Source organism: Solanum dulcamara, chromosome 8, assembly GCF_947179165.1.
Source record: "Solanum dulcamara chromosome 8, daSolDulc1.2, whole genome shotgun sequence".
Taxonomy (NCBI): Eukaryota; Viridiplantae; Streptophyta; class Magnoliopsida; order Solanales; family Solanaceae; genus Solanum; species Solanum dulcamara.
The window spans coordinates 68,059,490-68,086,296 of NC_077244.1; the positions used below are offsets into that span (position 1 = coordinate 68,059,490).

The window sequence follows — 26,807 nt, forward strand, 5'->3', positions numbered from 1 at the left end:
TTAGCTCTTCCTCTTCTTCTTAAGTAATTGAGTACACCTACTTTCTTTTTACAAACAATTGAAAAAAATGTTTTTCTTCACAAGATTTGATTTTGTTCACTCTTTTTAATACAAAGTAATTAATGTGAGGTGATGTGTTTATATTTTGTATTTTTCAAACACGTTAATGTTTGAGTTAATTAAATGGGACGTTAATAAATTTATTAATTATAAGTCAATGTTAATTATTTATTTAATGTAAAATCTTAAAACTTGTTATCCAATAAAAATAAATCAAACCGACATAACTTGATTATATTTCGTTTGGGGGAAGAGGGTTTAACTTCACTAATGGTACTTGAGTACACCTACTTACTCTACATTTTTTACAAGATATTGAAAAGACTTTCAAATAGTTCTTTCTCTCTTGCTAATGCAAATTATTAATGTGAGATGATGTATATGGATTTTCATTACTATTTTTCAAGCGTATTGATTTTTTAGTTAAATTAATGCATCGTTATTAAATTTGTTAATTATGACATAACGTTAATTACTTATTTAATGTAAAACAAAATAAAATGTTACTAATTATTGAATTTAAAATAATGAATTACATAAATGAAATAAAATCTGTTTCGGAGGATTTTGTGTTTGGAGAGGAAAAAATGAAATCTTTATTTTTGTAAAAATGTATATATCATTTTCATCTCACCATTGAAAATTTTAGAATTTTCCACCGTTGATAATTTTAGAATTTTCCACCAAAAGATCTTTAAAAAAAATAAAACAAAAACAAGTACCTAACTAGACTCGAAAGCAGGATCAAGGGATTAATTATTTAACTTCTGACCATTTACTCTACAATATAAATTCATAACTTTCTACTGCACATAATTGTTTTATTGATCCTATAATAATTTATTACTTAATTTAATTTAAAAAAATCTATCTATCTATCTTTATATATATATACATGCATATAAAGGAGAATGAAGACAAGGTGATGTGGCACCTCTCTATGACCTCCATTCTTATTTATCTTTTTTTCTTCTTTTTTGCCTTTTTTTCTTCATTCTTTTCACTAAACAATTTGTTTATTAATTAAAAACAATTAATCAAATTTATATTCTAATTATGTCTAATGAGTTACAAAAAACCTCCATCTATTTACATTCTCTACTTAAATAACATGTCTCCTCAACTCCTTTCTAACACTATTCTTATGAATTACCCAACCTATAAATAACAATCATCTATGGAGATGTTGAATATTCATTTCCATTTTCTTATTTTTTTAGTAGTATAATTTTTTTCTCCTTTTAAATTTTTTTTATTCATCTTTTTTCATCAATCATATGTTTAAGGTCTGCATACACTCTACCCTCCCCAGACCCCACGTTGTGGGATTTCACTGGGTTGTTATTGTTGTATGCTTAATAATTAAAAGAGAAGACATAGAAAAGATAATGTTACGATATGGCCTTCACTCTGATGAAGATCATAGATATATTTTTTAAAGATTTATCATTGAAAGATGTTCATATTTATTTGGCACAAGTTCATCAAAATAAAGTAGAAGTTTGATTATTTTGGAAGATTCATCAAGAGAGATGGTCATATTAGTATAAAAGTTTGAATGATTTCTTTTTTTTATGTAGTATAGTTTTTTTTCTCCTTTTTAAATTTGTTTTCTTCATCTTTTTTTATCAATCATGTGCTTAATAATCAAAAGAGAAGACATAGAAAAGATAATGTCACGATATGGCCTTCACTTTGATGAAGATCATAGATATATTTTTCAAAGATTTATCATTGAGAGATGTTCACATTTATTTGGTACAAGTTCACCAAAATGAAGATGAAGGAAGTTTGATTATTTTGGAAGATTCATCAAGAGAGATGGTCATATTAGTAGAAAAGTTTGAATGATTTTCAACTATTTTGAAGATTCATTAATGTATTATTTTGATTTCGATTAATATTATTTTATTCTTTTTTATTTTATTACTTCATTTTGAACAAAGATATTTAATCATATATATGATTTCCTTTATTTCAGCAAAAAAATAAATTATGAAACTTTACAAACCAAGATATTAGAAAGCTCAATTACCAAATTTTACTCAATTAACTTTCGCTCTTCTTCATCTTATTATTATGCGAATGAAGATGAAAAGATGCACGTTTTTGTTTATGCGTATATCTATTTGCCAAGTTCTAATTAATATTTTAAAATTTTGCCTACAATCGAAAGGTATATTATCTATGGTATATTTTTCATAACAATTGGATATTGTTGCCCATAAAAATATATGATATGGTCTACCATATTATAAAGAAAGAACATACACAAGGTGATGAGACACTTTTCTATACCTCCATTCATATTTATTTTTTATTTTTTTTGACCCTTTTTTCCCCTCCATTTAATTATTTATATTATTTTTAATATCTCAAAGAGTCTTTACATTCAATTACTCAACTTTTAACCTCCCATAATAATATATATGCTTTATTAGATATAATGTGCATTTATATATATAAAGCTAGATGTAAAAAAGGTGACATGACATCTCTCTTGGCTTAGAAACTTATTTATCTTTTTATCCTTTTTTTTTTTTTTTTTACCATTTCCCCCTTCATTTATCTATTTATTTTATTTTTAATAGCTCAAAAATTACTTATCAATTCATCAACTTTTCACCTCCCACTATAACGATATTTCTTTATTAGATATCTTAATATGCATTCATGTATTCTTTCACTTCTACCTTCATTATTCTTAATCAATTTTATTAATGTGAAGTAATAATGTGCTAAAAATTGGGAGATAAAAAGAATTTTTCTTCATTTAATTGTTTATTTTATTTTTAATATCTCAAAAAGTCTTTACATTCAATTACTCAATTTTTTACCTCTCACTATAATATGATAAACTATATTAAATTTAATGCGCATTTATGTATTCTTTCACCTCCAATCCTCATAATTTTTAATTTTTAAAATTTTATAAATGAAATAATTTTTTATCTCCCAACAGAAAGTACGCAGGACCATCAAAACATACTATCAAATGTCTATTCAATGTAATAGAAATGAAACAATTCTTTATTAGAGAATATATTCTGACTTATTCATTATAAATGTATTATCCATCATTAAAAGATGCTAAATTTGATAAGCTTTGTTATGTATCATCATTTCAAAATAATATTTATAAAACAATTAACTCCGAAGATAATGATACGATCGGCCACGTTCCCAGTAAATTAATAAAGTCTAATCACCAAAAAAAATGAGACAATCAATTTTCTTATAGTCTCATCAGTTTATTATATTATGAAATCTAAACAGTTAACCATTATTCATATTTATATTCATTACAATCAATTGACTTATAATCGGGATAAAACAGGCCCTCCTATGTTTACAGGAGAAAATTATCGCATATGAGTGATAAAGATGAAGGCTTATTTCAAAGCTCTTAGCCTATGGAAAATAATTGAAAGAAAAGATGATCCTCCTCCACTTTGACCAAATCCAACAATTGCACAAATGAAGATTTATGAAGATGCGAAGTCAAGAAAATCAAACACTTGATACATTTTTTATTTTTTTTTACTATATATCGTACTTGCTCAAACTCAAACTCTCTGTGTTACCGTCAACTAACTGCGTGTGCATCTCCTACTGTTTCTTCATAACGATCGCATTTAACCACAAATATTTGATCCCTCGTGACTCAAAAGGCATCTACCAAGGAAGGAGAATCACATATCTCACTGCAGAGAACACATAAACATGGATGGGAATGACTTTCTCGTATGGTTACTCAACTAATAATTATTTTAAAAAGGCAATAGATCACAACACATAAAAATGGACAGGACAGTCACATATCGACGAACAAAATGATTTTCTAAGAAAATAGTATTTGAGTGATATCTAAGAAATCAACTCCGCAGGGAGCAGAGGAAGATAATAATGGCTCCCTTCTCAAATATATTTATTTGTCAGAAATTAGTCTTCCAGAATTTCATAGTAACACAATCTGATCCTTTTTGATAACTCAAAGGCATCTTAAAACTTGTGCGGAAGTTCTGTTCCTATTCCACTGGAATCTCTCATTTGCCCACCTGAAAACCTTGATGAAAACAGATGCAGATGCTTTCTCAAAACTGAAAGCAAAATTTCGACATGGAACATAAATATATGCGAAAAAGTAGTAAACTTTCAATAAATATTAAATTTTGAACTCATGTTACAAAAGTGCAAGGAAGTCAATTGTAAGATATTGAAGGTAAAACCCATCAAGTCTAAATTCTAGAGCCGTCTCTTAATGCAAATATAATATGGTTTAACTATTTTAAACCTAGCTCATCTTGCTTCAATTGACCCTGTAATGGTTTCATGAACTGGAGTTCCAGGTTCTGTTGTAGAGAACACTTCAGCAGCAGGGGATGCTCCTAGGCCGTCAGAAATTCTGATTTCTGGGCTTTGCAAAGGAAGTTCGGGCAATATTTCAGTAGAAGGTTCACTTTCTGCAAATAGCGTAGCAGTTTGGATTTCATTGCCTTCAGATGGCTCTTCTGACATAGAATTAGAGTTGTCTTTCTCTTCATCAAAAACATTTGCTATTGCAGAAAGCTTTTGCCATACTGAATCATCAGTGGCTAAGATTTCTCTATTCTGATAAACGAAGATGAGGAAGAATAGGAGAAGAGCGGAGCCTGCTGATACACCAGCTATGAGGAAAAGACCCTTAAAACTATCTAGCGTGAGGCTAGATTCCATAGCCATTATATCTTTCTGTGGACAATCTGTTTCATTTCCAAACCATTTCTGTATTATGTTATTCATCAACTCTCCTTCCATCACCTGCAAGACTGCTCTTGAGACGTCAGGTACCAAAGGAGATCCTTTTGGAAATGCCTGCCAGAAGTTGGGGGAAAATAAAAGGTTATTGAGTAAACCAAACCATACTAAACAAATGTAAACGCGTTTTGAAACATCACTGGAGTGCGACATTCTTACGAATCCAAAGCCAGCAGCCTTGTATGTCGGACCGACCATAATATACTTCCTGCAGTACTTGTTGAGGAAGAGTCTGAGATAAGGTAGTTCATCAACAATTGCACCAACACCTCCATTTAAACTCCCTCTTGAGAGGGCATCATTATACTCTTCCAATGAACGATAACTTCTAAACTTGGAGCTGTCAAAATTCATGCGCTTCAATACGTCTTTGACAAAGGAACCTTCTTGGTACCCAACATATTCTCCATTCTTGATGAGATCATTAAGGTCTGTTATAGTAGGTTGAAGCTGTTGCACTGTTAACATAGATGTTAAGCTGGCTGTATAACTTGATGTCAGCACCAGAACCACGAAAACCCACACAATCAGCACAAATCTTGTAAAGTTACTTGTTACCCTCTCTCCTGAAACAACCAACCATATATATGATTTGTGGAGAAACAAGGATAAATCATAAAGCTTTCGTATATAATTTGCCTCGCGTCAGAGACTTACTATGAGCAAAAACGAGAGTTGAGAAGGAAAACCAGAATATCATCCCGACTTGCTTGTGTTTGGGTCCTCGAAACTCTTTGTTTACACGATGTTCAAGTACCCAAACCACAAAACCAATGAAAACGAAGAATGCTCCGGTTGTTATCCAAAGCTCGTTCTTTAGAGGTTTCAAGAAAATCCAAGCATTCTTCCTATCATCCCTTACCGGCACAACAGCAGAAATACCCGACTCTGAAAAAGGTAATGTGAAATCCACATACTTGGATCGGCTCGCTAAAATGGTCACATCACCTACAACTGCATCATATTCCTGGTTCATGCAATGAATGATTATTTTAGTATTATGGTTGATCTCAGTCAAAGCAGAAAGTAGATATGGAAGTTCCAAAAAGGAGCATGCAAGGTATCATCCAAAAAGGTTAATTCAAAAGAGGACTGGATATTACCTTCGAAGAGATCTTGTAAACAAGATCATGATAGTCTTGAGAAGTGGGGCTATGTTCTATTGAAAATGGAATAAATTCACAAGGGATGGCGTATGGCAAAGATTGGATGACTTCTTTGAAGACATCTGGAATGAAACCAGTTGCAGTTACTGCTTGTGTTTTGGCATCTATTTCCACTTTAATGAACTGCTTCAATCCTCCTTTGACAGGAACTCCAACCCTTAACTTCTTCCCACTTGTGGGTACTTCCCAGCCTCTCGGAACAACGGTAGATTCACCGGGCCAAATGATGGCCGCTAGTTGCTCATTCATACTCTTGGCTGTTTTACCATTCATCTTCAATTTATGTGAAATGCCATCATTCTCTGTCCAGAATCCAACGCTTCTCTCTCCTTTCCCAATTATATTCACAATCTCATATGGGGATGGCTGCAATTCTCCATCAATGATACGGAATTCACCACTTAGTCCTGTTTTTAGCGTTGTGTTTTGCATAGAGTCAAGGAGCAGAGATCCCAATTCTGAGGTTCCAAGTGCATCTAAGTCCGTTAAATTCTCTTTAGTGTCTGCTTTCTTGAATTTTGGGATAATAGTAGTGCCCACTTTCGCTATTGCTTTTGTTAAAGCAGTGATGCTATCATATGCCCATAGCCCGTACACATTGAGTTCAACTGGGTCCGTGTCTGGATACTCTTGACGGAATCTCTTTTTCCATCTCTTCGTGTAGTTGTTAAGCTCATTTGATCTTGGAATATAAGGTTTTATACCAAGAACACCTTGCATTGATGACTCAATGACTGAATGATCTACCGAGTCCAGAAGACTCGTTAGAACATCTGTGATGATCCATGCATATCCACTGCTCATCATCCCGGCTTCTTTGGCCTTGAGAAAAAGACGTGACGCAAGGTATGGTTGCAAGTGCACGACAAACACCCTGGTCTGCATTGTATTCAACTTGTATAGCTCCCTGAGGATTTGGTCATCATTGGCTGAAGGAGAAATAACACTTCTATAGGAGACTAAAGTGTTGATTTCCAGTAAAGCATCAGTCAGATATGGAACTATCCCAGTTCCATAAGAGTTATCCTCGTAGATGATCACAACCTGCCTCCAATCATAGTTTCTAACAATTGCTGCAATGGCTTTAGTCTGGCAGGAAGAAGGAAGTGCTCCCCTTATGAAAAAGGGATTTTCCTTGACTGAGAGTGAAGGACTTGTTGCTGGAGAAATGATAGGGACTTTTATTCTGTTCCCTATGTCAATCACAAAACCAGTTTGTGTAGACATTTGTGGCCCAAAGATAGCTTGTACTTGGACATCCTTTAGCAAGTAAATGGCTGCACATACACAATCAGACTGTAAGAAATTATCTGAAAATCCCTTTTAAAATAGGAAAACCGATAACTTATAGAAAAAGAGAATATCTTGTGCAAATAGGGCATGGATGACTAACTACGAGAGTATGTCTGACTCGTGAAGCAAAGAGAGTAAGACATGCTAGTTTAACAGAAGTAAATCATGGAGCTGAATTTACCAGCGGATGCTGCTTCAACATCATCTTTCTTGGAATCCCTGAAATGAGGATCTATCTTAATGGCACCGCGACTAGCATTGGCATGGTAATCTGCAAGGGCTAGTAAGATAGATATATTCATTACTTTTCCAACATCTGTTGCCAGATCAAGAATTATGCCCACATCCACCTTTACAGCACTAGTGTTATTATCTTCACCTCTTATTTGCCTTGTGTAGTGACAAAAGCTAATGATAGAGACAAGTTGAATGAAAAGAATTAGGAAACTGCATCTTGGATTTTGCATTTGAAAAACTCTGGTAGAAGTAGTCGGAGAGTTGGGCAAGAAGCAGTTGTTTTGTGCAAGTAACCAACTTTCAGAGATGAGTCTCAAGCTCTCTTAACCCCTCCTTATACCAAGCCCCGTAAATGTGGAAAGAGCAGCCAAAGTTTAAGTTTCCAAAGAACAAATATTTCAAAATATGTTGTTTGATTATTGAGAGAGAGGGCGGAGTCACAAGAAGTTAGTAAAGCTTCCTCCTAAGTTTGACCCAATCAAATACAGACTAAGTAAACTCAGTGACAAAATTGTTTTTGTTGACACATTCCCCCAATCCCTAATTTTCATTCTATTTAATGCAGACTATCTAGTAGCTGAAAATTCAGAAATAGTTCAGCTTTGACTGGGTCAATAGTAGTAGCTTGCACACCAAAATAAGCAAACACACCAACATCCACCTCTCTGATTGACCAATATTCCGAGATAGCATCATGTACGGGAATGAGGATGCAGTTAGATGACAGAAGTAATTAACTTGGACGGTTGGTTTTTGAGATGACTATATGTGTAGGTATCAATGTCATTCGCTCACTGTAATTGTTAATGCAAGAGGAAGCTGCTTGGGAACTTATCTATGATGTCAAAATGAACATATTACTGCTAGTCTTCCAAGCAATAGTGGTCCTAAAGAGTTTCATCATTTTTGATCCATTACTATGGTCTTTGTCTGCTGTTGATAATCTTGTCTCCTAGCACCTGCATTATAAGTTCAGTACTACTAATTATCTCTCGCCCTTTTATTGTGAAATTATCTCATAAACTCTCCATATACCCCATTCTTTCATATGTAGCAATATAATGTAATCTAAAAATAAGTTGGCATCTTATGTGCTAATTTCTTTTTTGTTCTATTTTGTAACATAACAAAGATACTACTTCATTTGAGTGTCTTATCAATGGATGCATGCATTGAATTCTTTCATGCCACATAACTCTGTCAAATCATATCCCCCTACATAGATGTTGATGATAAAAACAAAAACAACAATAAAATTTGAAAAGCCAAAAAAAATAAATTAGCATTTCTACCATCTTTCTAACTTATAAGTTTTTTTCCTTCTCATTTTGCAATATTTTTGGTTTGTGCAAACATTATTTGCAGATATTGAATGAAATTTTTGGTTTGTGCAAACATTATTTGCAGACATTATATAAATATATACATGATCCTACAAAATATGATTTCAATTTATTTGTTCTGTTTTGACTTGACACGGAATTTAAGAAAAAAAAAGACTTTTTGAATCTTGTGTCTTGAACTAAGGACACGTCAAATGTACCAAAATGTTATGTGGAAAATTTGAATTAAGGAATTTTAAACAAAGGAAAGAGGCATTTCCTTTTTAAAACGAGCTAAAAAGGAAAATAGGAAAAACAAATTGAAAGGGAGTAATAAATATGGCATGTTTTTTAGATAATAATATAGCTTCGCCACATAAAAAAGACAAGTAGAGGGGATTTTGTGTATTATCCCTAGTATATTAGCGTATGTTATTATCCAAACTGGGATAATGGGATTACAATATTATTGTTACCAATTTACATCCCTAATCGGAAAAACAGAGGAGAGAACAAAATGCATACCAGAGTTTCGCCCCGTATCACTAAATCCATCATACCGCCGCCTCTTCCTTATTCACGGCGGCACCACCCTCTTTCTCTGAGCAGCGGGATCCATTGGGGAATTTTCTTATTCCTCTTACGGGTACTGGCACCGGCTTCGGAAGTTCCGCGTACAAGGTCCAACAAAGGCCCATCGGTGAATTTTACGCCCTCAAGGTGATTTCCTGTATCCATGAGGACTGCGTTCGCATCCAGAGGGATTGAAATTTGAAATTCTCCGGGATGTCGATAACCCTACCGTCGTCAGATGTCACGAAATGCTCGAGTATACGAACAAAGGGTTACGAGGCCTTCCTTTCTGATGGATATAACCCGCCAAGCCAGATTCTTTCGGGGTTCTTGTACCTCCCTCCACCACCGCCGCAACATTTTCCTCAGAGATATCAAACCTGTTAATCAACTCAATGCCAGGAAGTGAAAATTGTGGATTTTTGGAGCAAACGATGGACTTGTCAGGCAGCACTACTTTGTTTAATGGTTTGTAGAGGCCAATTAGGTGTTTTGAGTTTTTTTTTTTTTAAGTTTGACCAGTTAATTTAAAGTTATTTTGTAGTTAAAATATAAATAGTTGGGTTTATTTTGATGAACTGCGCTACTTTTTTTTTAACTAGTAATTTTCAATTTATAAGCTACTTAAAAATAAGTCAATCCAAACAGGTTGGTAATGTTTTAATTACTATAATATTTGAATAGATGTATTGTAATGTTTTAATTAATATAATATTTGAATAAATTGTATCATTTTGTATAGTTATATAATGTCACACATCAATAATTTGCATGATAAAGCTATGAGAAAAGTAGGGCACGTGATAAACTACTCTTGAAATATAGGATAAAGTCTAAAATAGAATTATTAAAAATATATTAAAATAACAACGTAATTATACCGAATAGGTCGTTACATGATATGAGACTTTTCGTCGTTACCTAACAATAGATTTAAATGATACGGTACAACAAAATTTAAATAACAAATAAAACGAATCTTATATTTAAATTAATAATATAATACAAAGGGTAACAACCATCCAAACAAGGTGTAAACCGTATCAGTTACATCACAAGTCCAAGAGAATCAACACAAATTTGTATCAAAATCAACAGAATGTATATGAATATGCAGAGGATATATGGTGATGCAGGCCGAATTTCATCAAAACCTTTCTCAAGAAGCCCAGCTCATGAGTTTGTAGATTTGTCATCGAGTCACTGGAGTTTTGGGCTAAATTCATCCCTTAATTATGACTCAGCCTTAAGTTTCATCGTTGTGCTATAATATTGAACAAAAAACATCTTTAGTGTCTAAAATGTTGCAAGAATCATCCTTCTGTTTATTCCTATTAAAAAACTAACCTGGAGAGAAAAAGTCATGTTTTTGGAACCGTAGCATTAGTTTTTTAACAAGAATAAACGGAAGGATAATTCTTACAATATTTTAGATCAAATGTTTTTTGTTCATTATTATAGCACAAGGCAAGGCTGCGTACAATAGACCCTTGTGGTCAGGCCCTTCCCCGGACCCCGCGCATAGCGGGAGCTTTAGTGCACTGGACTGCCCTTTATTATAGCACAAGGATGAAACGTAAGGCTGAGTCATTGTGAAGGAATGAATTTAGCCAAAATTAGAGTCACTGTGTACCTCGGAGGCTTGGAGGGTGCTTCAAACAAAGGCCTAAAAAAGGCAGTCCGGTGCACTTAAGCTCCCGCTATGCGCAGGGTTCGGGGAAGGGCCCGACCACAAGGGGTCTATTGTACGCAGCCTTACCTTGCATTTCTGCAGAGGCTGTTTCTAAGGCTTGAACCCGTGACCTCCTGGTCACATGGCAGCAACTTTACCAGTTACTCCAAGGCTCCCCTTCAAACAAAGGCCTAAAGCTTGATAATGTGCTAAAATGGAAGGGGGAAAAAAGGATTCACGGTAGGGATAAAGATGACATAAATACAAATGGCTATTTTTGAAATGTAAGAATATATTTTTATAATAATTAGCATAAGCGATAATTAGTGGAGAATAACTCATTTAGCGATATTGATATGATGAATTCTCAATTGAATATATTGTTGAGGGAGTTTGAGTCTAAGGCCATAATTGCTAGAAAATATTGATGAAATTATTTGCTTGAATATCATTTTCTTGAGACTGTCTTTATAGTGACTGTAAATGCCTTTTGAATTCTAATAATTAAAATTTTAACTTTAAATTAGCTATAGTTATTAATTATTCTCCGTTTAACTTTTTATCTTTTTATTTAATTATTCTTAGTTTTAGAGTTTCTTATATTTCCGTTTTTTCATATTGTATCAATGTTACTAACCATTTTCTTTAGGTTGACAACTTTCATAGATGGTATAAAAGGTTTTACACTATCAAAATAAAATCGTTACTATATCAAGTTATAAGCTCTTTCTTTTTCCAAATATTTTACACCTTAAACGTGCATATTACGGAGTAATTTACTATTTTCTAATTTCTGTTTTTTTGGTTTTAACATGTAAACGGTAAAAGATAGAGATTTTTAAATTTTGTGATTTTAAATTAATACATATGAAATATATCAAAATATTATTTAATGATCTTAAACATGTCACATGAAAACTAAAAAATGAAAATTAAAGAGTTGAAGCAAAAAAAAAGACCATATATTTTTAAATGAAATTATAAGACAAATAAATTAAAACAACTAACTAATATATAACAAGGTAAAATTTCGAAATAAACCCACCCCCACCTTGTGGGGCAACCCGATACCCGTAAATCTCTCCCTCCCTCACATTTCCATTTTCATCTATCACTCCTTCTTCCCTCCCTACCCCGGCACCAACTTTATCGTGCATGCCAATTTATCAACGTTAACCTATCAACTACATTTTTCTTCCGCATTAATATTAAATATATATTTTCCAGTTCTTTTTAACTCTTCCGATCCGGCATTAATCAAATTATTCAGTCAGCTTTACTGACGATATGCATATATATATTGATCGATTGATCATATACAAGAGGATTTGCAGATCGTCCCTTTTTTTCTCCTATTAATTTGTCAAGAGGATTACTCTTTTTTTTTATAACAACAAAAAAGCAAAGGTCTAATAAAGCCTTTTTTTTTCTCGAACTTAGAGACGACGGATTTAGAGAAGTTCGACGATGGATTTAAAATTTAAATTTGATGAATCAACCTTTAAAGTTATGACAATTGAAACCATCTGATCACGTTATCACGTTATGACTTATGAGTTTGCAATTTAATGATATACTACTATTTGATAAAATTCCGTGTTAAAATATTGGGTTTAATTGAACACGAAGAAGGTGGGTCAGGATGAGTTTGGTGGTAAGGGTGGCCCTACTCTTCTTCATTTTGCATGGCCGCAGCTTCATCAATGCGGGCACAGATCCATCCGACGGTCAGCTTAATTCTACTACTCCATATCTTAATTATAAAGAAATTAACTCACTAATTCAGACTCGTTATGCCCAAAACTCATTAGAAGGGGAAGCACTTCCTGTCAGTAATTTTTCATTCTCAAAGCTCAAATCTGAGACTTTTTTATAGCTAAACTAGGTTGCTAATTTTCACTGAAAAGCCCGTTGATAAGTCAAAGAGTTCACAGTAACAACTCATGACATTGTTGTGGATATAGGAGCATTTCATTAAAGGTGAACGAGGAAGTATAATAAAAGGCTGTCATTCTTTTTGGAATAGATTAGAAATTTAACAAAATAGTGTAGAGTTTAATTTTTTTGGAGCTGTTTTTAGTCTCTTTCTGTGTGTTTATTTATATGTTGCGTGAAACTTTGATTATCAGGTTCTGCCCTGAGAGTGATGTATAGCTCCCTAAATTCACCGGGGCAGCTTACGAAATGGAGCTCATCAGATGGTGGTGATCCTTGTGGAGAATCCTGGAAAGGAATTACTTGTTCGGGCAATAGAGTAACTGAAATGTAACTATGTTCTCTTCGCGATCCTGCTATCATTTTCCGTATACACTTTATTTGATAACTTCTAGTTGGTAATTGATTTGACAATTGCTGATTTTCAGTTTTCATTTACATTTCCTTCAGCCAGATAAACGGCTTAGGACTATCCGGATCAATGGGATATCAATTAACGAGTCTAACATCTGTAACCAACTTGTAAGATGATCATCAAAGGCTTTCAATTCAATATTTCCAAAATTCCTTCAGTTATTTGTATTTAAATCGTATAATGTTGTAATTTGCAGTGATATAAGCAACAATAATCTCGGAAACCAGATACCTTACCAGCTTCCTCCGAATGTAAAGAGACTGTATGTATTTTTATTCGGATTTTCTTTCTTTTTTTCGGTGCTCAATTCCAGGCTCCAAGTGTTTTTAAAAAATTACTTACATAATCATTCTGACCACTTACTTTGTATTGCAGTAACCTGGCTGGTAATGGTTTTACCGGTGTCCTACCTTATTCCGTTTCACAAATAACTTCCCTTCAATACTTGTAAGTGAATTTTCAAAATTTAATTTACCTATATAGTACCATTAGGCTCGTTGTTCTAATTTTCTCTCTGTTGTACGTGCCTGATTGTAGAAATGTCAGTCATAATCAAATTCAAGGAGAATTGAATGACATTTTTGGATCACTTTCTTCTCTCAACACATTGTAAGGCCTTGTCTCAGTTTGTCCCGTTTCTTTTTCAGATCGTTATTACCCTGATATGATTGAGATTTCCAATGTATGTTGTGCTATTCTTGATAGATAAATAGAGTATCTCTTCAGTTTATCATGTGAGTTGTTGTCACTTAGTGAAAGTATCTTTTCTTCTTCTTGGTTGATTACACTATGTTTTATCCCGTGTTGCTTACTTTTGATTGTTTACATTTATGCTTCAGAGATACCTCTTTCAATTCAATGACCGGTAAACTTCCTCAAAGCTTAAAGTCACTGACTAGCATGAAGAAAATGTAAGACGAATATCTTCTGATTCATTATTGTACTGTACTGGTCGAGTGTCATTGAACTTTCTAGTATTGTGTTGTGCAGCTACCTGCAGAACAATCAGTTTACTGGAAACATTGATGTCCTCGCAAATCTTCCTCTTGACGATCTGTGAGTTATGTAACATCTTTGTGTGTGTGAATGTTATCAATCTCTGAATGTTCCATTTCTAGGCTTTCTCAGTTACTATATTGTTTGTCATGTTGATTACTTTATGCTTTAGGAATATTGAAAACAATCAGTTCACTGGTGGGATTCCTGAGAAATTAAAAGGGATAATGCAGTGAGTGTTTCATTTTGTAAATTATTTTTCATCCTTGAAAATTCGTAGTGAATAACTTTCCTAACTGAATTTGGGATTTGTGACACAATTGTAGAAAATCTAACGGTAAGACACGGAGCTCAGGGCCTGCAACCCCTGCGAACAAGTCCACTCAAAGTCACAAATCAGGAGGCAATGGCAACCCTTCCAGCGGTGGAGGTAAAAGTGATAGTGGTGAGAAATCTGGTATAGGTGGTGGAGGAGTTGCAGGCATACTGATATCAGTTTCAGTGGTTGGAGCAGTTGCAGTAATCTGTATTATCAAGAAAAGACGCAGAAAGTCGTCAATAGACATAGAAAAACTTGACGTTCAGCCATTTGTTCCTCAGTCACAGGAAGTACAAGGTATATAATTTTATGACTTCTTTTTGTGGTCAGTTGAGAAACATAGCTGGTCACCTTTACTGATACATCCTTCAGTATCTCAACATTTAGTCCACGTGTTATAAATCTAATTTTACTTACCCCGGCTGTTAATATGGAAAATGAGATTTGATGCTGGACTGTAGCCTTTAATTGGTAAAACTATAAATGTAGCCTTGCAAGGAAGTTCTATTGTTTTCATTCTTGTGTTAGTTTTGGAACCTGTGTTTTCTATTCATCACCTATGTTGGCTGCAGATATGAAATTCAGCCAAACTCCATCCGCAACAAGCATGGAAGCTACTGAAACCCCCACTGTAGTGTCTCTAAGACCTCCACCTATTAATCCTCATAAATCCATTGGTGGAGATGACATTTCAGAAAAACTCATTCTTCCGCAGAAGAAAACTCGTACAGCTGTAAGAAAAGTTGTGCAATATTCAATTGCAGACTTACAGATGGCTACTGACAACTTCAGTGTTGAAAATCTTATTGGTGAAGGATCCATTGGAAGTGTATATCGTGCGCACTTTGACAATGGCAAAGTAATATCTCTTTGTTTGACTGATGCAAATGTAACTATTAGTTCTACTAGAAAAAGATATATTAGTTCCGTTGTTTTAACTATTTCTTGTTGCAGCTAACATTCCCTTTGCTTACGTACTAATAGTTTAAGTTTCTATTTTATTTGAAATGCTGTAGGTTCTCACTGTCAAGAAACTTTATTCATCTGAGCTCCGGAATCCTGAAGATTTTCTAAAGATCATTCCTGAAATATCCCAGCTAGATCATCCAAATGTAACAGAACTAGTTGGTTATTGTTCAGAAGATGAGCAGCACCTGCTGGTTTATGAATTCCAAAGAAATGGTTCTCTGCATGATTTCCTGCATCAGATGGATGAAGACAGCACGCGACTAACGTGGGATAGCAGAGTCAAGATTGCACTTGGCACAGCAAGAGCACTAGAGTCAGTATCATAATCTACAAAATTACTTTGATTGGGCATCACATAAAATTAATGCAGCTTGGAGAAAACTAACACATGAATAATTAAACTCTACATAATTTATCCTTGCAAAAAAATAATACATAGATCTTCTCAAAACCAAATTTTGTATTAGTTAATACATGCATAACTCTAACCAGTTACCAAACAACCCCTTATACCATTAGACCAAAGCCCTGAGGGCGTCTTGAGTTGTGATATTACTGATAGAGATTCATTAGTTGTCTTTCATTTGGAAATAAATTTAACAAATTTGAACTGGAAAGATCAATGAATGTTAGAGCTTTAGTTTTCCTTACACCATTGATAACTAGTAAGCAAGTATGTTAAAGTGTTTCAATATTATTTCGAATACAAAAGCAATTATATTATTTAAAGTTGTAGAACACCGTAGATGCTGGCTTTCCATTAGATCTAATCAGAATATTTTTTCTATTTTTGGTCGCGAACTCTCCAATTCTTATGAGCAGGTTTATTCTAGTTGCTAAATCATAAGCATCCTTTAATTTGCAGGTATCTACATGAAGCTTGTTCTCCATCTTTAGTTCATAAAAATATAAAATCTGAAAATATTTTACTTGATGCTGATCTCAATCCTCATCTATCAGACAGTGGGTTGGCAAACCTTATGGCTGATGTAGATCAGGTAAACACTTTATAAATTTGTGTTTTTCCTTACTCTTAAAGTACAATTTCCTAAAGCTCCACATAAGTATCTTCTAAATGGCTTCAACTTGGACCCTTTTCTTTTGCTCCCTGTAGGGATTGAACCATAATATAGAGTCTGGATATGGTGCACCAGAGGCTGCTATATCTGGAAAGTGTACTACCAAGAGTGATGTATACAGCTTTGGCGTTGTTATGTTGGAACTTTTTTCTGGACGAAAACCTTTCGATAGGTAAATGTTATTTAATGATTTCGAAACCAAATCTGTTGAAAACAAATAATAAAATACGAGTGCTCTTCTCTACTCAGCTCAAGACCAAGATCTGAACAGTCTTTAGTTAGATGGGCAACCCCTCAGCTCCATGATATTGATGCCCTGGAAAAGATGGTTGATCCAGTTCTCACTGGACTCTATTCTGTCAAATCTCTTTCCCGGTTTGCTGATGTGATTGCTCTATGTGTTCAGGTAATACACCCTTTGTTTCAGTTCATGTGATTTGACACGAAGTTTAAGAAACAAATGAAGACATTTGAAACTTGTGGTCTTCATTCCTTCATTTTTGGAATCGTCTACATAAAGTCACATAAATTGGAATGAATGAAGTACATTGTTATTTCAAATAATAAATTGATATATACCATGTGTTCAATTTGCAATAACGTAGTCCCCTAAATCGCACTATCTCAATGGTTTGTGTATGTTGTGTCAGCCTGAGCCTGAGTTCCGTCCACCCATGTCTGAAGTGGTTCAACCATTAGTCCGGCTAGTACAACGAGCAACCATGAGCAAGAGGTTACACAGTAATGATCAGGACTGAAGAGATATGCTCAAGACCTGCTAAATGTTAACAACAAATGCTTCTCTTATACAGTTTGCTGCTATAGGAGAACACCTGATGCTGATCAGCCCAGCAATATCTTGTTCAGTGCAGTCGTATTTGATTAAAATACCAAATGCTAAAATATTGTAAATTACCTCAGCTGCTTCTCACTGATCACCCTACAAAACATACATAAATTATCTCTACTTATAAAGAACCTTTTTAACACATAAATAAATGGATACCAGCATTTGTACTCTTTTCCCACATATTGTACCGGCATTGACATCTGATGGATACACGACTTGGATTGAAGATCCGACAAAATCACATCTGCATATTGAATGACCCTTGAGAAAGAGGCTCTTAAGTGCGTGTCATTTATTCTACTTCAAAAACTACCAGTTTTGCACCTACCTTCTGGCAAAGGTTCATTCATACTAAGCAATTACAACACCACTAAGAATGCGTATGAAACTATTAAGAATCTAATTGAGTGAACACCTGAGAAAATAGTGTTAGCTTTCAAAATTGTTGACGCTGAAGCAGAAGTGAACATCACGGAAATGAAATTAAATCAAAATAAGGAGGGAAGCTAGCTATCATTACGGCTCTTAGATTTTAACTCAAAACACCAAATCATCAAGCATTACAATGCAGAAGTTGGTCCTGCATCTTTGTTGGCAACAAAGAGAAGCACCAAGAGATGAATAAACAGGTAATAAAATCTTAGTGGACATCATAAATCATCAAATTGAGTACATGGGATAACTAAATGGCAAATAGCAAAGTCACTCCATTCCTGCCAACGCTCGATTGTTTGTACCAAATAGAAAGTAGTCCAACTAATTGTACACCATGTACTTCGGTGTTGCACTGAATTTCTGATATCCTTTAATGACCTTATTGACGGCATCTAAAAAGTCTTTCTCCGTAACAGTTTTCCTCCTTGCTCGAATAGCATACATTCCAGCCTCCGTGCACACACTTCTTATGTCAGCTCCTGGAATAAACGAAATCAGAGAAAAGATCAAAAGTGAGCCCCTAACTGTCGTATTTGTGCATTTAATTACTACAATATTCTGAAATTTTAAGTGATACATGTACGTGAAATTATACTTGTCCAAAAACCACCTATGAAACATTGGTATGGAGATCTATAAGGAATCTTTGGCCTAGACTAGTAAAGAACTCATCTTATGAGGTGGGTGCTGATAACAAATACTGCTTTGGAAAGACTTATGGATTGGACAAGAAATTTTAATGCAAGCTTTCCCTGATCTGGCCAAAATATGCACTATCCTTGAGGTTACAGCGGCTGATAGTTGGTCCCCCCCCCCCCCCCCAAAGGGATAGAACTACTACTTCAGGAGGCATCTTAATGACTGGGAAGTAGGAAGGTTTGTGGAGCTATTGCAGATGATTGATGGTTTCAAAGGCACAACTGCAGAGAATGACACTTTTAGATGGAAACTCAATAAGGATGGCAAGTTCTCTGTAGGAAGAATTTATAGGAAAGAGGTATCCAGGATGCATGAAAACAAAATAGGTCCTTGGGAAGCATGTATGGGAAAGTATGGCTCATACTAAAGAGCTTTGCTTGGTTAGTAATCAGGAAAGCTTGCCTCCCTCATGAGATCCTACAGAAAAAGGGATTGCCAATTGTGTCCAGATGCACGTCATGAAGTGAGGCTAGAGAGACAAATAACCATCTGCTTCTCCATTGTAAAGTCACATCTCAGCTTTGGACTACGTTCCTCAGTTTAACAGAGACCAAATGGTCAATGCCAGAGCACACAGCAGACTTGTTAAGTTGCTGGATTAGGAGAATAATCCCACACTGTATCTGGTGGACTATCTTGAGGAAAAGGAATGGGAGAAACTTTGAAGATAGATTCAACAACATTTAGAAAATCAAAGGGAGCTGCATTGCAACTTTCTACTTTGGGTGTAAAGAACATTGTATAGAAGTGAACTTATCACTTCTCTTTACATGAAAGTAAACCTTCTCTAGTAAATCAACCTTCTCTAGACCTCCATATTTGCCACAATCACTTCATATTGTTTTAAATGCCATAAAGTCGGCAGAAGCAGCTATAACTTATTGCCAAATTTACTCTTCAAATACATCAAACTCAATTAAAATATCAACCTCTTCCAAAATTTGCCTTTAACTGGTCAATGGACAATCTCAAAGAGATCTCATTCTGTAAATACTCACCCTAAAATCCTATTGATATAAGTTTCAAAAGAATTCCTTTTGATATAAACCCATCCAACATTGAGGGTACAAAAACAAGTAATCTAAGTTCTCCGACCACAGTATGTATGTACAACACCAACAACAGCATACCCAGTGTACTCCCACAAAGTGGGGTTTGGCCTTACCCCTACCTCAGAGATAAGGGTATTATTTTTTATAGACCCTTGGCTCAAGGACACCACATTATGTATCTAAACCCCAATATTCATTTCAATAGAACTGATCAAGATTACATTAACAGACTGCCCTAGAACAGTTGGAGGTTTTATTATTTGAAATGTTTTTATAAGTTCAAGTTCTATCAAGAAAGTAAGAGAAGCCCGTGACATGGAACAAAAGTAAAGTTGGATTCAGAATGTAACAAGAAACTATTTGAATGAGAGTAATAATGGGTGCATTAGTTGTTATAAACTTATACTTTGCACAGGATACAAGCTCATGTACCGAAGCAACTCTTGATTAAAACTACCAACGGACTATACTCCATCACTCCTTCCTCTCATTTTGACTCAGCACGACAATTAAGATGAAAGGTTTCAGTTGTACATTGTCCAGTGTCCAACGAGGAAACTTGTAAATAAATCTAAAAGTTGCCGAACTATTTATGGTAAATAAAACATCGGGATGTAAATTTAAATTCTCGGAACTTTAGAAATCACGTAGATTGAAAAAATTCTGAAATATGTATAATATTTTGAGAAATTAAAAAAAAAAAATTGAGTTCAGATGTGGTAGAACTTCCCCTTCTAGAAGATTATTATACGTTTTGGGCAGTCTTAAAAGGCAGGGCATTATAATCAGGAGAAAGAGCTCTTTAATAGAACAATGTGCACAAGATCAAATACAAAATTGATGTTTGATATGCAACTTTTGGAGCAATATACATGAGACATTCTATTATATGTCAATGTATAGGAGATTACCTGTGGAGTTTGGACAGAGACGTGCCAAAAGTTCAAATCGAATATCGCGCTCACAATTCATTGTCCGTGTATGAATCTTAAATATCTGGGTCCTACTCTCTAGATCAGGTAGACCAAACTCAACTTTGCGATCCAAACGTCCAGGACGTAGCAATGCTGGATCAAGAGTATCAGGCCTGCAAACAAAAACAAAATGCATTACAGAAGTTAGCCACCAAATACAAAATACCCATGGCTAACACCCAGTTTGAAGCACTCCGTTATCATGCTGAAAATAAATCACCCCAAGTTGTCCCAGCAACGACGACCCACAAGAGAGACTACCAGGACGAAAAGCTAAAACAAAGAGAGAACACTAACCTGTTGGTGGCCATGAGAACCTTAATATTCCCTCGAGCATCAAATCCATCTAGTTGGTTCACAATTTCAAGCATGGTGCGCTGAACCTCATTGTCTCCACCTACACCATCATCAAATCTTGCACCTCCAATGGCGTCTACTTCATCGAAAAAGACAATGCATGCCTTCTTAGAGCGCGCCATCTGCCACACCAAAAAGTTAGTCAGCAATCAAACTACAAAAACTTGCTAAAGAAGTTGCCAACACGGTTACTTCTGACCTGGAACAGCTCACGAACCATCCTAGCTCCCTCACCAACATATTTCTGAACAAGCTCACTGCCAATAACACGAATAAAGCATGCATCTGTTCGATTAGCCACTGCTCTAGCAAGCAGTGTTTTCCCAGTACCAGGAGGCCCGTAGCAGAGAACACCCTTTGGGGGATCAATTCCAAGTTTCACAAACTTCTCAGGGTGCAGCATGGGCAACTCAACAACCTGTAGTTAAAAGCAAAATGAATCAGCTTATACAATACCATGAATTTTAAACAGAACAAGTTCAGAGTCGGACAGATAATAAATAACATAGTATACAACCATGAATACCTCTCGCATCTTTTCAATTTGCTCCTTGCATCCACCAACATCATTATATGTCACATCAGGCTTTTCCTCAACAGTCATCATGGTAACACTAGGATCAATTTTGGGAGGCAATGGAATTTGAATCTGATATTTATTCCGATCAACCCTACAACAATAACAATATGGTCAGAGAGACTGGCAAGATTTGGCAAAGCAGAAGTTTTGACTAGTTCATTATTGTTATATACAGAACTAGATTTTCCCACTAAAGCTTCTTTGTTACGCCTATAAAGTGTGAGTATGCCTAACATTAGGTATCCCCAATACTAAAAGAAAGCTAAGCAATGCAATCCATCGACAAGGATTTTTTTTAAACTTAATATTGTCATAAAGCACAAATGTCAAGGTTTGAGGCCAACAAAAAGCAAAAGGGACACAGTTTATCAGATTAGGTGATTCCACCAATCAAATAAGATAGCACGCCTATTAACCCATAAAGTGCTTGTTCAGCCATCCATCAAGAAAATGAGTACTGTGATCAAGTGGAGAACCAGTGAGGAATTGAGCAAGCACATGAAGTGAATGTTCCAGATAATCATCTCCAATAAAGCAATGGATAACTAGTATCTGCAAATCCTCACCAGTTCTCAGTAAGATTACTATGTTCTAGGGTATCCCTATGTTGCAGTAACCCACTTCCTTTGACAAACTCACTCTTGTGCAACAAGACATATGACTCTCAGATACAGCTACCAGAAGACAATACATAGTAACTTCCTTTGCTTAAGAATAACTTCCTTTGCTTAAGAATACCACTTCAGGTTTTTGGGATGTATATCTATTGAAAGAGAGAGAGAGAGAGAGAGAGAGAGAGAGAGAGAATAAGAATAACAATCTACCCGACTCGCATGCCTTCTTCTATATCAGTGGGTGAAACTTTGTCACCTAATCCAACAACAAACTGCACGAATAAAATGAGCATAATAAAAAAAAGGTGATCAGAGTCCTTTCATTAAAGAGTGAATCCAACAAAAAATGTTGCGCAAACTTCTGTGATAGCTAAAAACATACACCCAACCCCAAAGAAAATGGATATAACCTTTCAGGCTGAAGACATGATAACCCTGAAACATTACTTATCAAAAAAACAAGGAATGTGTCCAGTATGTAATATCAATATGTTTTCTTTGAAGACGGATTGGAAAACTTAAATGTTTTACAACTATCATGATAACAAGATTATTCCCATGTTTAGATTGAACCACAAAATTATCAAGCTTCACACCGTCTTCTGTCTTGTTAAAAAACCATTCCATACATTATAGCTCAGATATAGATTCTGATTCTCCAGTTTTAACAGTAAACCTGGCTTCCTAGGCACCCTCCTTCCAGATACCAATACATTCACCGATAGAAGTGTTGCTAGAAGCTAGAACTGAACACAATACTATGTTTGAAAGACACAATAAGGGCTTTTTTCAGGACAAATGCCAAATGCAAAGAAAGCAGAAGATTGAACTCAGCATAGTTAGAGATTAGAGGAGATAGCCTTTCTTTCTATTGCTTGAGTGGAATCAGTTGACAAAAAGCTCGAACGTAATTGACATGATGCATACCTTTGCAATTTGCTTGACATTTATCACATATTTTGCATCTTCAGTGTTGGGGCTAATTATCTTTGTACATCTGGCAACCTGCTCCAAAACAATTCAATTAAAGCTTCAACGTACCTAGTAATAAGAGAGCAACGGATCTGTATTTACATGAAACACACCTGAAGAGGTTGCTCCTCCTGCATCATCTGTTTATCAGAAACCAGATCCCATTGACTTGGGGCAGCTAACCCAGTGTCAGACTCCTTAATGCCTATGGAAAATTATTTAAGATGTAGTTCACAAGAATGTGCAACAAGGAAACACAAGGTTCGACAAAAACAAAAAGAATTTCCTTTGCATAATCAAATACAAAATCAACAAGAGACATAACAAACATACCGCATAAATCATTTATCTTTTTGGCCATTTCCTTGATTTCCTTTTCAGCTTTCTTTATGCTGGTCGAATAAGGTCCCAGGCCCTGGAGAAATCATTATATTTTGTTGATAGGTAATGAGAATAATTTATAAATTGTGAACTTCCACTGAGCCAGCAAACAAAATAAAAAAACAAATTCGGCAATTCCCAATCACATCTTGCATTTCATCTACATCATGTACTTCATGTAGAAGGGTCATTGTTCCAAAAAGCTAGCAAGGAGGAGGGACTTGTGACTTAGGCCTAGAGTAACACATATGCACCTCACTGATTCAATCTGATACCTCCAGTCTGAATCAGCAAGAAGAATTGAAGGCGGCTTATTCAATTCTTCTTAAAACTTAATAATTTCTCAAAAAAAAAAAGATGAACAAGCATATTTCTTCTATTTTTGCCCTCATAGCTTAGTTGGGACTTGTGACTTAGGCAAGAGGTTTGAACCTTGTGCTATAACAATTAAGCCTGGTATTTCAGCGGAGAAAGGTAAAAGGGCAGGTCATTATACCCACTCTTCGAAGGTAACAATTGGTCTTAAGGATGGTCCCAGGCAGATTTCTCAATCATCAAAACAAATTCTATTTAAATTTTATTTTTTAATGAGGCAAAATTGACCAAGGCAACTTATCCATGCTTAACAGAGGAACCTCAATACCCTAGATTAGCATAAACCTACTGAGCTCCCAGGCATCAGCTCAACACAACAGATGGGGAATCAGCTACAACAGTGGATGGAGCTTATGTAGGACAATAAGAGCTTCCATTAGAAGTATAAAAACAGAAAGCAACAAGTAAGGAACAAGGAGATCACATGGATCACACATGCCCCGCTACAGTTCACCAAATTTGCCCAAGAATGGTTCAGATACAAGTGTAACCCATATTTGCAGTGATACAATCTCTCTGTTATGTTTCTGCCTCTCAAACATGGCATGTAGTTGGAGAAAATATGTGTTGCCTTTTTCATTCCTAAAAGTGAATGGAGAGCTTGAATTTAATTTTTTAAAATCAATTCTAAGCCACAAAATATAAATTGGAAAGCACAAAAAGAGCAATGCAACATAAGTAACATTATGGATCCTCTCAGACCATAAAAAGTTGTAGTTTATGCTATGAGTAACTCTGGTCACACGTCTCATAAGTGATTCAACAGTTCCGTGGCTGCATATTCAGTCAAGCACACGCGACTTCTCAAAGGCTTGTTAGAAAGGTGGCAAGGCACAACCAAGGCCCCTATGTTGATCCTCCAAACATAACTTTAGAGGCTGTTACTAGATAGGCCGGAGCTACACCCAGGGGAAAGAATATTTTCCACTAAGCCAAGCACCTTGATTTCTCCCATTGAATCTGTCTTAGTTCCAATAACTGAATTATCCATAGGACTCCTCCCTAAACCAATTCACTTGAGTGAGACGTAAGAGAGTGGAATTCCCTGATAAGTTGTATTTAAGTAGGTTCAAGCTAAGCTCTTGTTACTAAAGACAAGAAGGGTTAACATGTTCAATGTCTTCAAAAAAAAAAAGATAATGGCGGCAGGGGAGGGGATTACAAGGTGGGTAGTGGAACCCTCACCAACAAGGTGAAGGTTCAGGTAGTTAAATAGCCAATCAACTGAGCTACTAAGATTCCCCCGAACATGTTCATTTGATTGAATAACCTAAAAAAGCGTTTGAGCATAATGAAAATGAGAGATGCTACTAGCTGCACGCATCCACACCAACAAAACTTCAACCTAAATCCTGATAAGAGAATCACTATCTTCAAGAGCTCAAACACTCTTCGAATTCGAATCCTCAGTAACAGAAAAAAATATATCAAAAATAACATTTTTGCAACATTATGTACCATCTCAATTATTCAACAGTAGGCAATGAAAAAAATTAACAGTTCAAAATGAATTAAAAAGCATCAGGTAGAGCCAATAAGTAAAAATTAGGGTTAAATATTAGGGGAAGAAAGAGTACATAAGTCTTGAGTAGAGCAATATCATCTTCATCAAGTGGCGGAGGGTTCTTCTCGTCCTTGATCTCATCTTCGATATCGGCGGCTGCGGGTGCCATGGATTTTTCAGATGCGTTCGTTCTTCTCACTAATCGCAAGAACAAAAAAGATCTGTATATCAAAAAAATTCTTGAGAAAGAAGCAGCAAGTAAAGTATAAGAACAATGAGATCTCTTCGCTTTTATAAAACCCGATACATGTGCTTGTTGGGCCGGGTATATCCAAAATCGGCCCGGTTACCTTCTATTTGGGCCCAATGGACATATATAGTAAAAGATTGAAAAAGAAGGCACAAGTGCAAAAATAGCCATTTAGGGTCCTTGTTTAAAGAACATGCAAAAAATCCAAAAATTCAACTTGGATCTTAAGTTGAAATAGTAGTTGTGAAGTTTCTAACTTAGACCTAAGGGTAGGCGATCTTATTTTATTTTTTCACTGTACAAAGTCGTACCGGGCAAAAATAAGGAGCTTCAAGTTTGCTTTGATTTTGAATTCGAGAAATAATTAGTCTATTTATACTCTGTGAAAATGAAGAAAGAAAATAACGGAAATCTATATATCCTAATTGAAATTCAAGAGCATCGAAATTTGTTTATGACTACGGTTCAACTTTATGAATCTTGGTACCTAAAATGAGTTAGATTAGTTTTGAATTTGATTTCTAGTTTTTATTCATACAAGTGTATTGAATGAAGTTGCAAAAAAAGAAAAGAGGAGGAGGAGCAGTGCAGATCTAAAGTTTGTCAACCTTGACTAAGTTTTAAATAGTCACTAAACAATCAATTATGTATTAAACAAGGTAAATTTACAAGCGGGTGAATGGTGCCATTTTTACTAAAAAGAAGGAGAAAATTACATATATATATGTATATAGCCAAACATTTTTAGAACTGTTATGTATGGATGTATCTATCCAAGTGGAGTCCACCCATTTGGATAGTTGAGCAAGTTAGACAACAAATTGACACTTATTCATGACTATAAAATGTGCATATTCTATGCAAATGAAGAGGTAAAATAAGATACAGAAATATGAACATTACTTTCTCTTATTTTTCTTAATCTATTTTG

At 35.1% G+C, this 26,807-nt stretch overlaps 3 protein-coding genes across 7 annotated transcripts; 1 reads left to right on the forward strand and 2 right to left on the reverse strand.

The window, feature by feature from the left end:
- Nucleotides 1-4,205: 4,205 nt before the first annotated feature.
- LOC129898703 (glutamate receptor 2.8-like) lies at nt 4,206-9,488 on the reverse strand. 5 transcript variants are annotated; one of them, XM_055973345.1, is made up of 6 exons: nt 9,401-9,488; nt 7,498-8,512; nt 5,961-7,300; nt 5,515-5,824; nt 5,017-5,423; nt 4,206-4,914 (listed from the first exon to the last, which is right to left on the reverse strand). In XM_055973345.1, exons 2-6 carry the CDS (start codon nt 7,781-7,783, stop codon nt 4,360-4,362), a joined length of 2,898 nt encoding a protein of 965 aa, XP_055829320.1. In that variant the 5' UTR covers nt 7,784-8,512; nt 9,401-9,488; the 3' UTR covers nt 4,206-4,359. The 5 variants fall into 5 exon arrangements, with proteins under 5 accessions (XP_055829320.1, XP_055829319.1, XP_055829322.1 ...); XM_055973344.1 differs by having other exon boundaries at nt 4,206-5,423; XM_055973347.1 differs by having other exon boundaries at nt 4,206-5,423; nt 7,498-7,596; nt 9,401-9,486.
- Nucleotides 9,489-13,257: 3,769 nt separating this feature from the next.
- On the forward strand, nt 13,258-17,999 carry LOC129898707 (protein STRUBBELIG-RECEPTOR FAMILY 7-like). The gene is made up of 15 exons (XM_055973351.1): nt 13,258-13,385; nt 13,506-13,577; nt 13,667-13,732; nt 13,846-13,917; nt 14,008-14,079; nt 14,310-14,381; nt 14,461-14,526; nt 14,639-14,695; nt 14,793-15,082; nt 15,358-15,644; nt 15,802-16,067; nt 16,620-16,752; nt 16,869-17,005; nt 17,083-17,239; nt 17,484-17,999. Exons 1-15 carry the CDS (start codon nt 13,267-13,269, stop codon nt 17,589-17,591), a joined length of 1,974 nt encoding a protein of 657 aa, XP_055829326.1. The 5' UTR covers nt 13,258-13,266; the 3' UTR covers nt 17,592-17,999.
- Nucleotides 18,000-18,194: 195 nt separating this feature from the next.
- On the reverse strand, nt 18,195-25,891 carry LOC129898704 (26S proteasome regulatory subunit 7 homolog A-like). The gene is made up of 10 exons (XM_055973349.1): nt 25,700-25,891; nt 23,700-23,781; nt 23,480-23,571; nt 23,322-23,399; nt 22,605-22,666; nt 21,727-21,871; nt 21,400-21,618; nt 21,141-21,322; nt 20,781-20,956; nt 18,195-18,597 (listed from the first exon to the last, which is right to left on the reverse strand). The coding sequence occupies exons 1-10, from the start codon at nt 25,793-25,795 to the stop codon at nt 18,440-18,442; spliced, it is 1,290 nt and encodes a 429-aa protein (XP_055829324.1). The 5' UTR covers nt 25,796-25,891; the 3' UTR covers nt 18,195-18,439.
- Nucleotides 25,892-26,807: the final 916 nt, after the last annotated feature.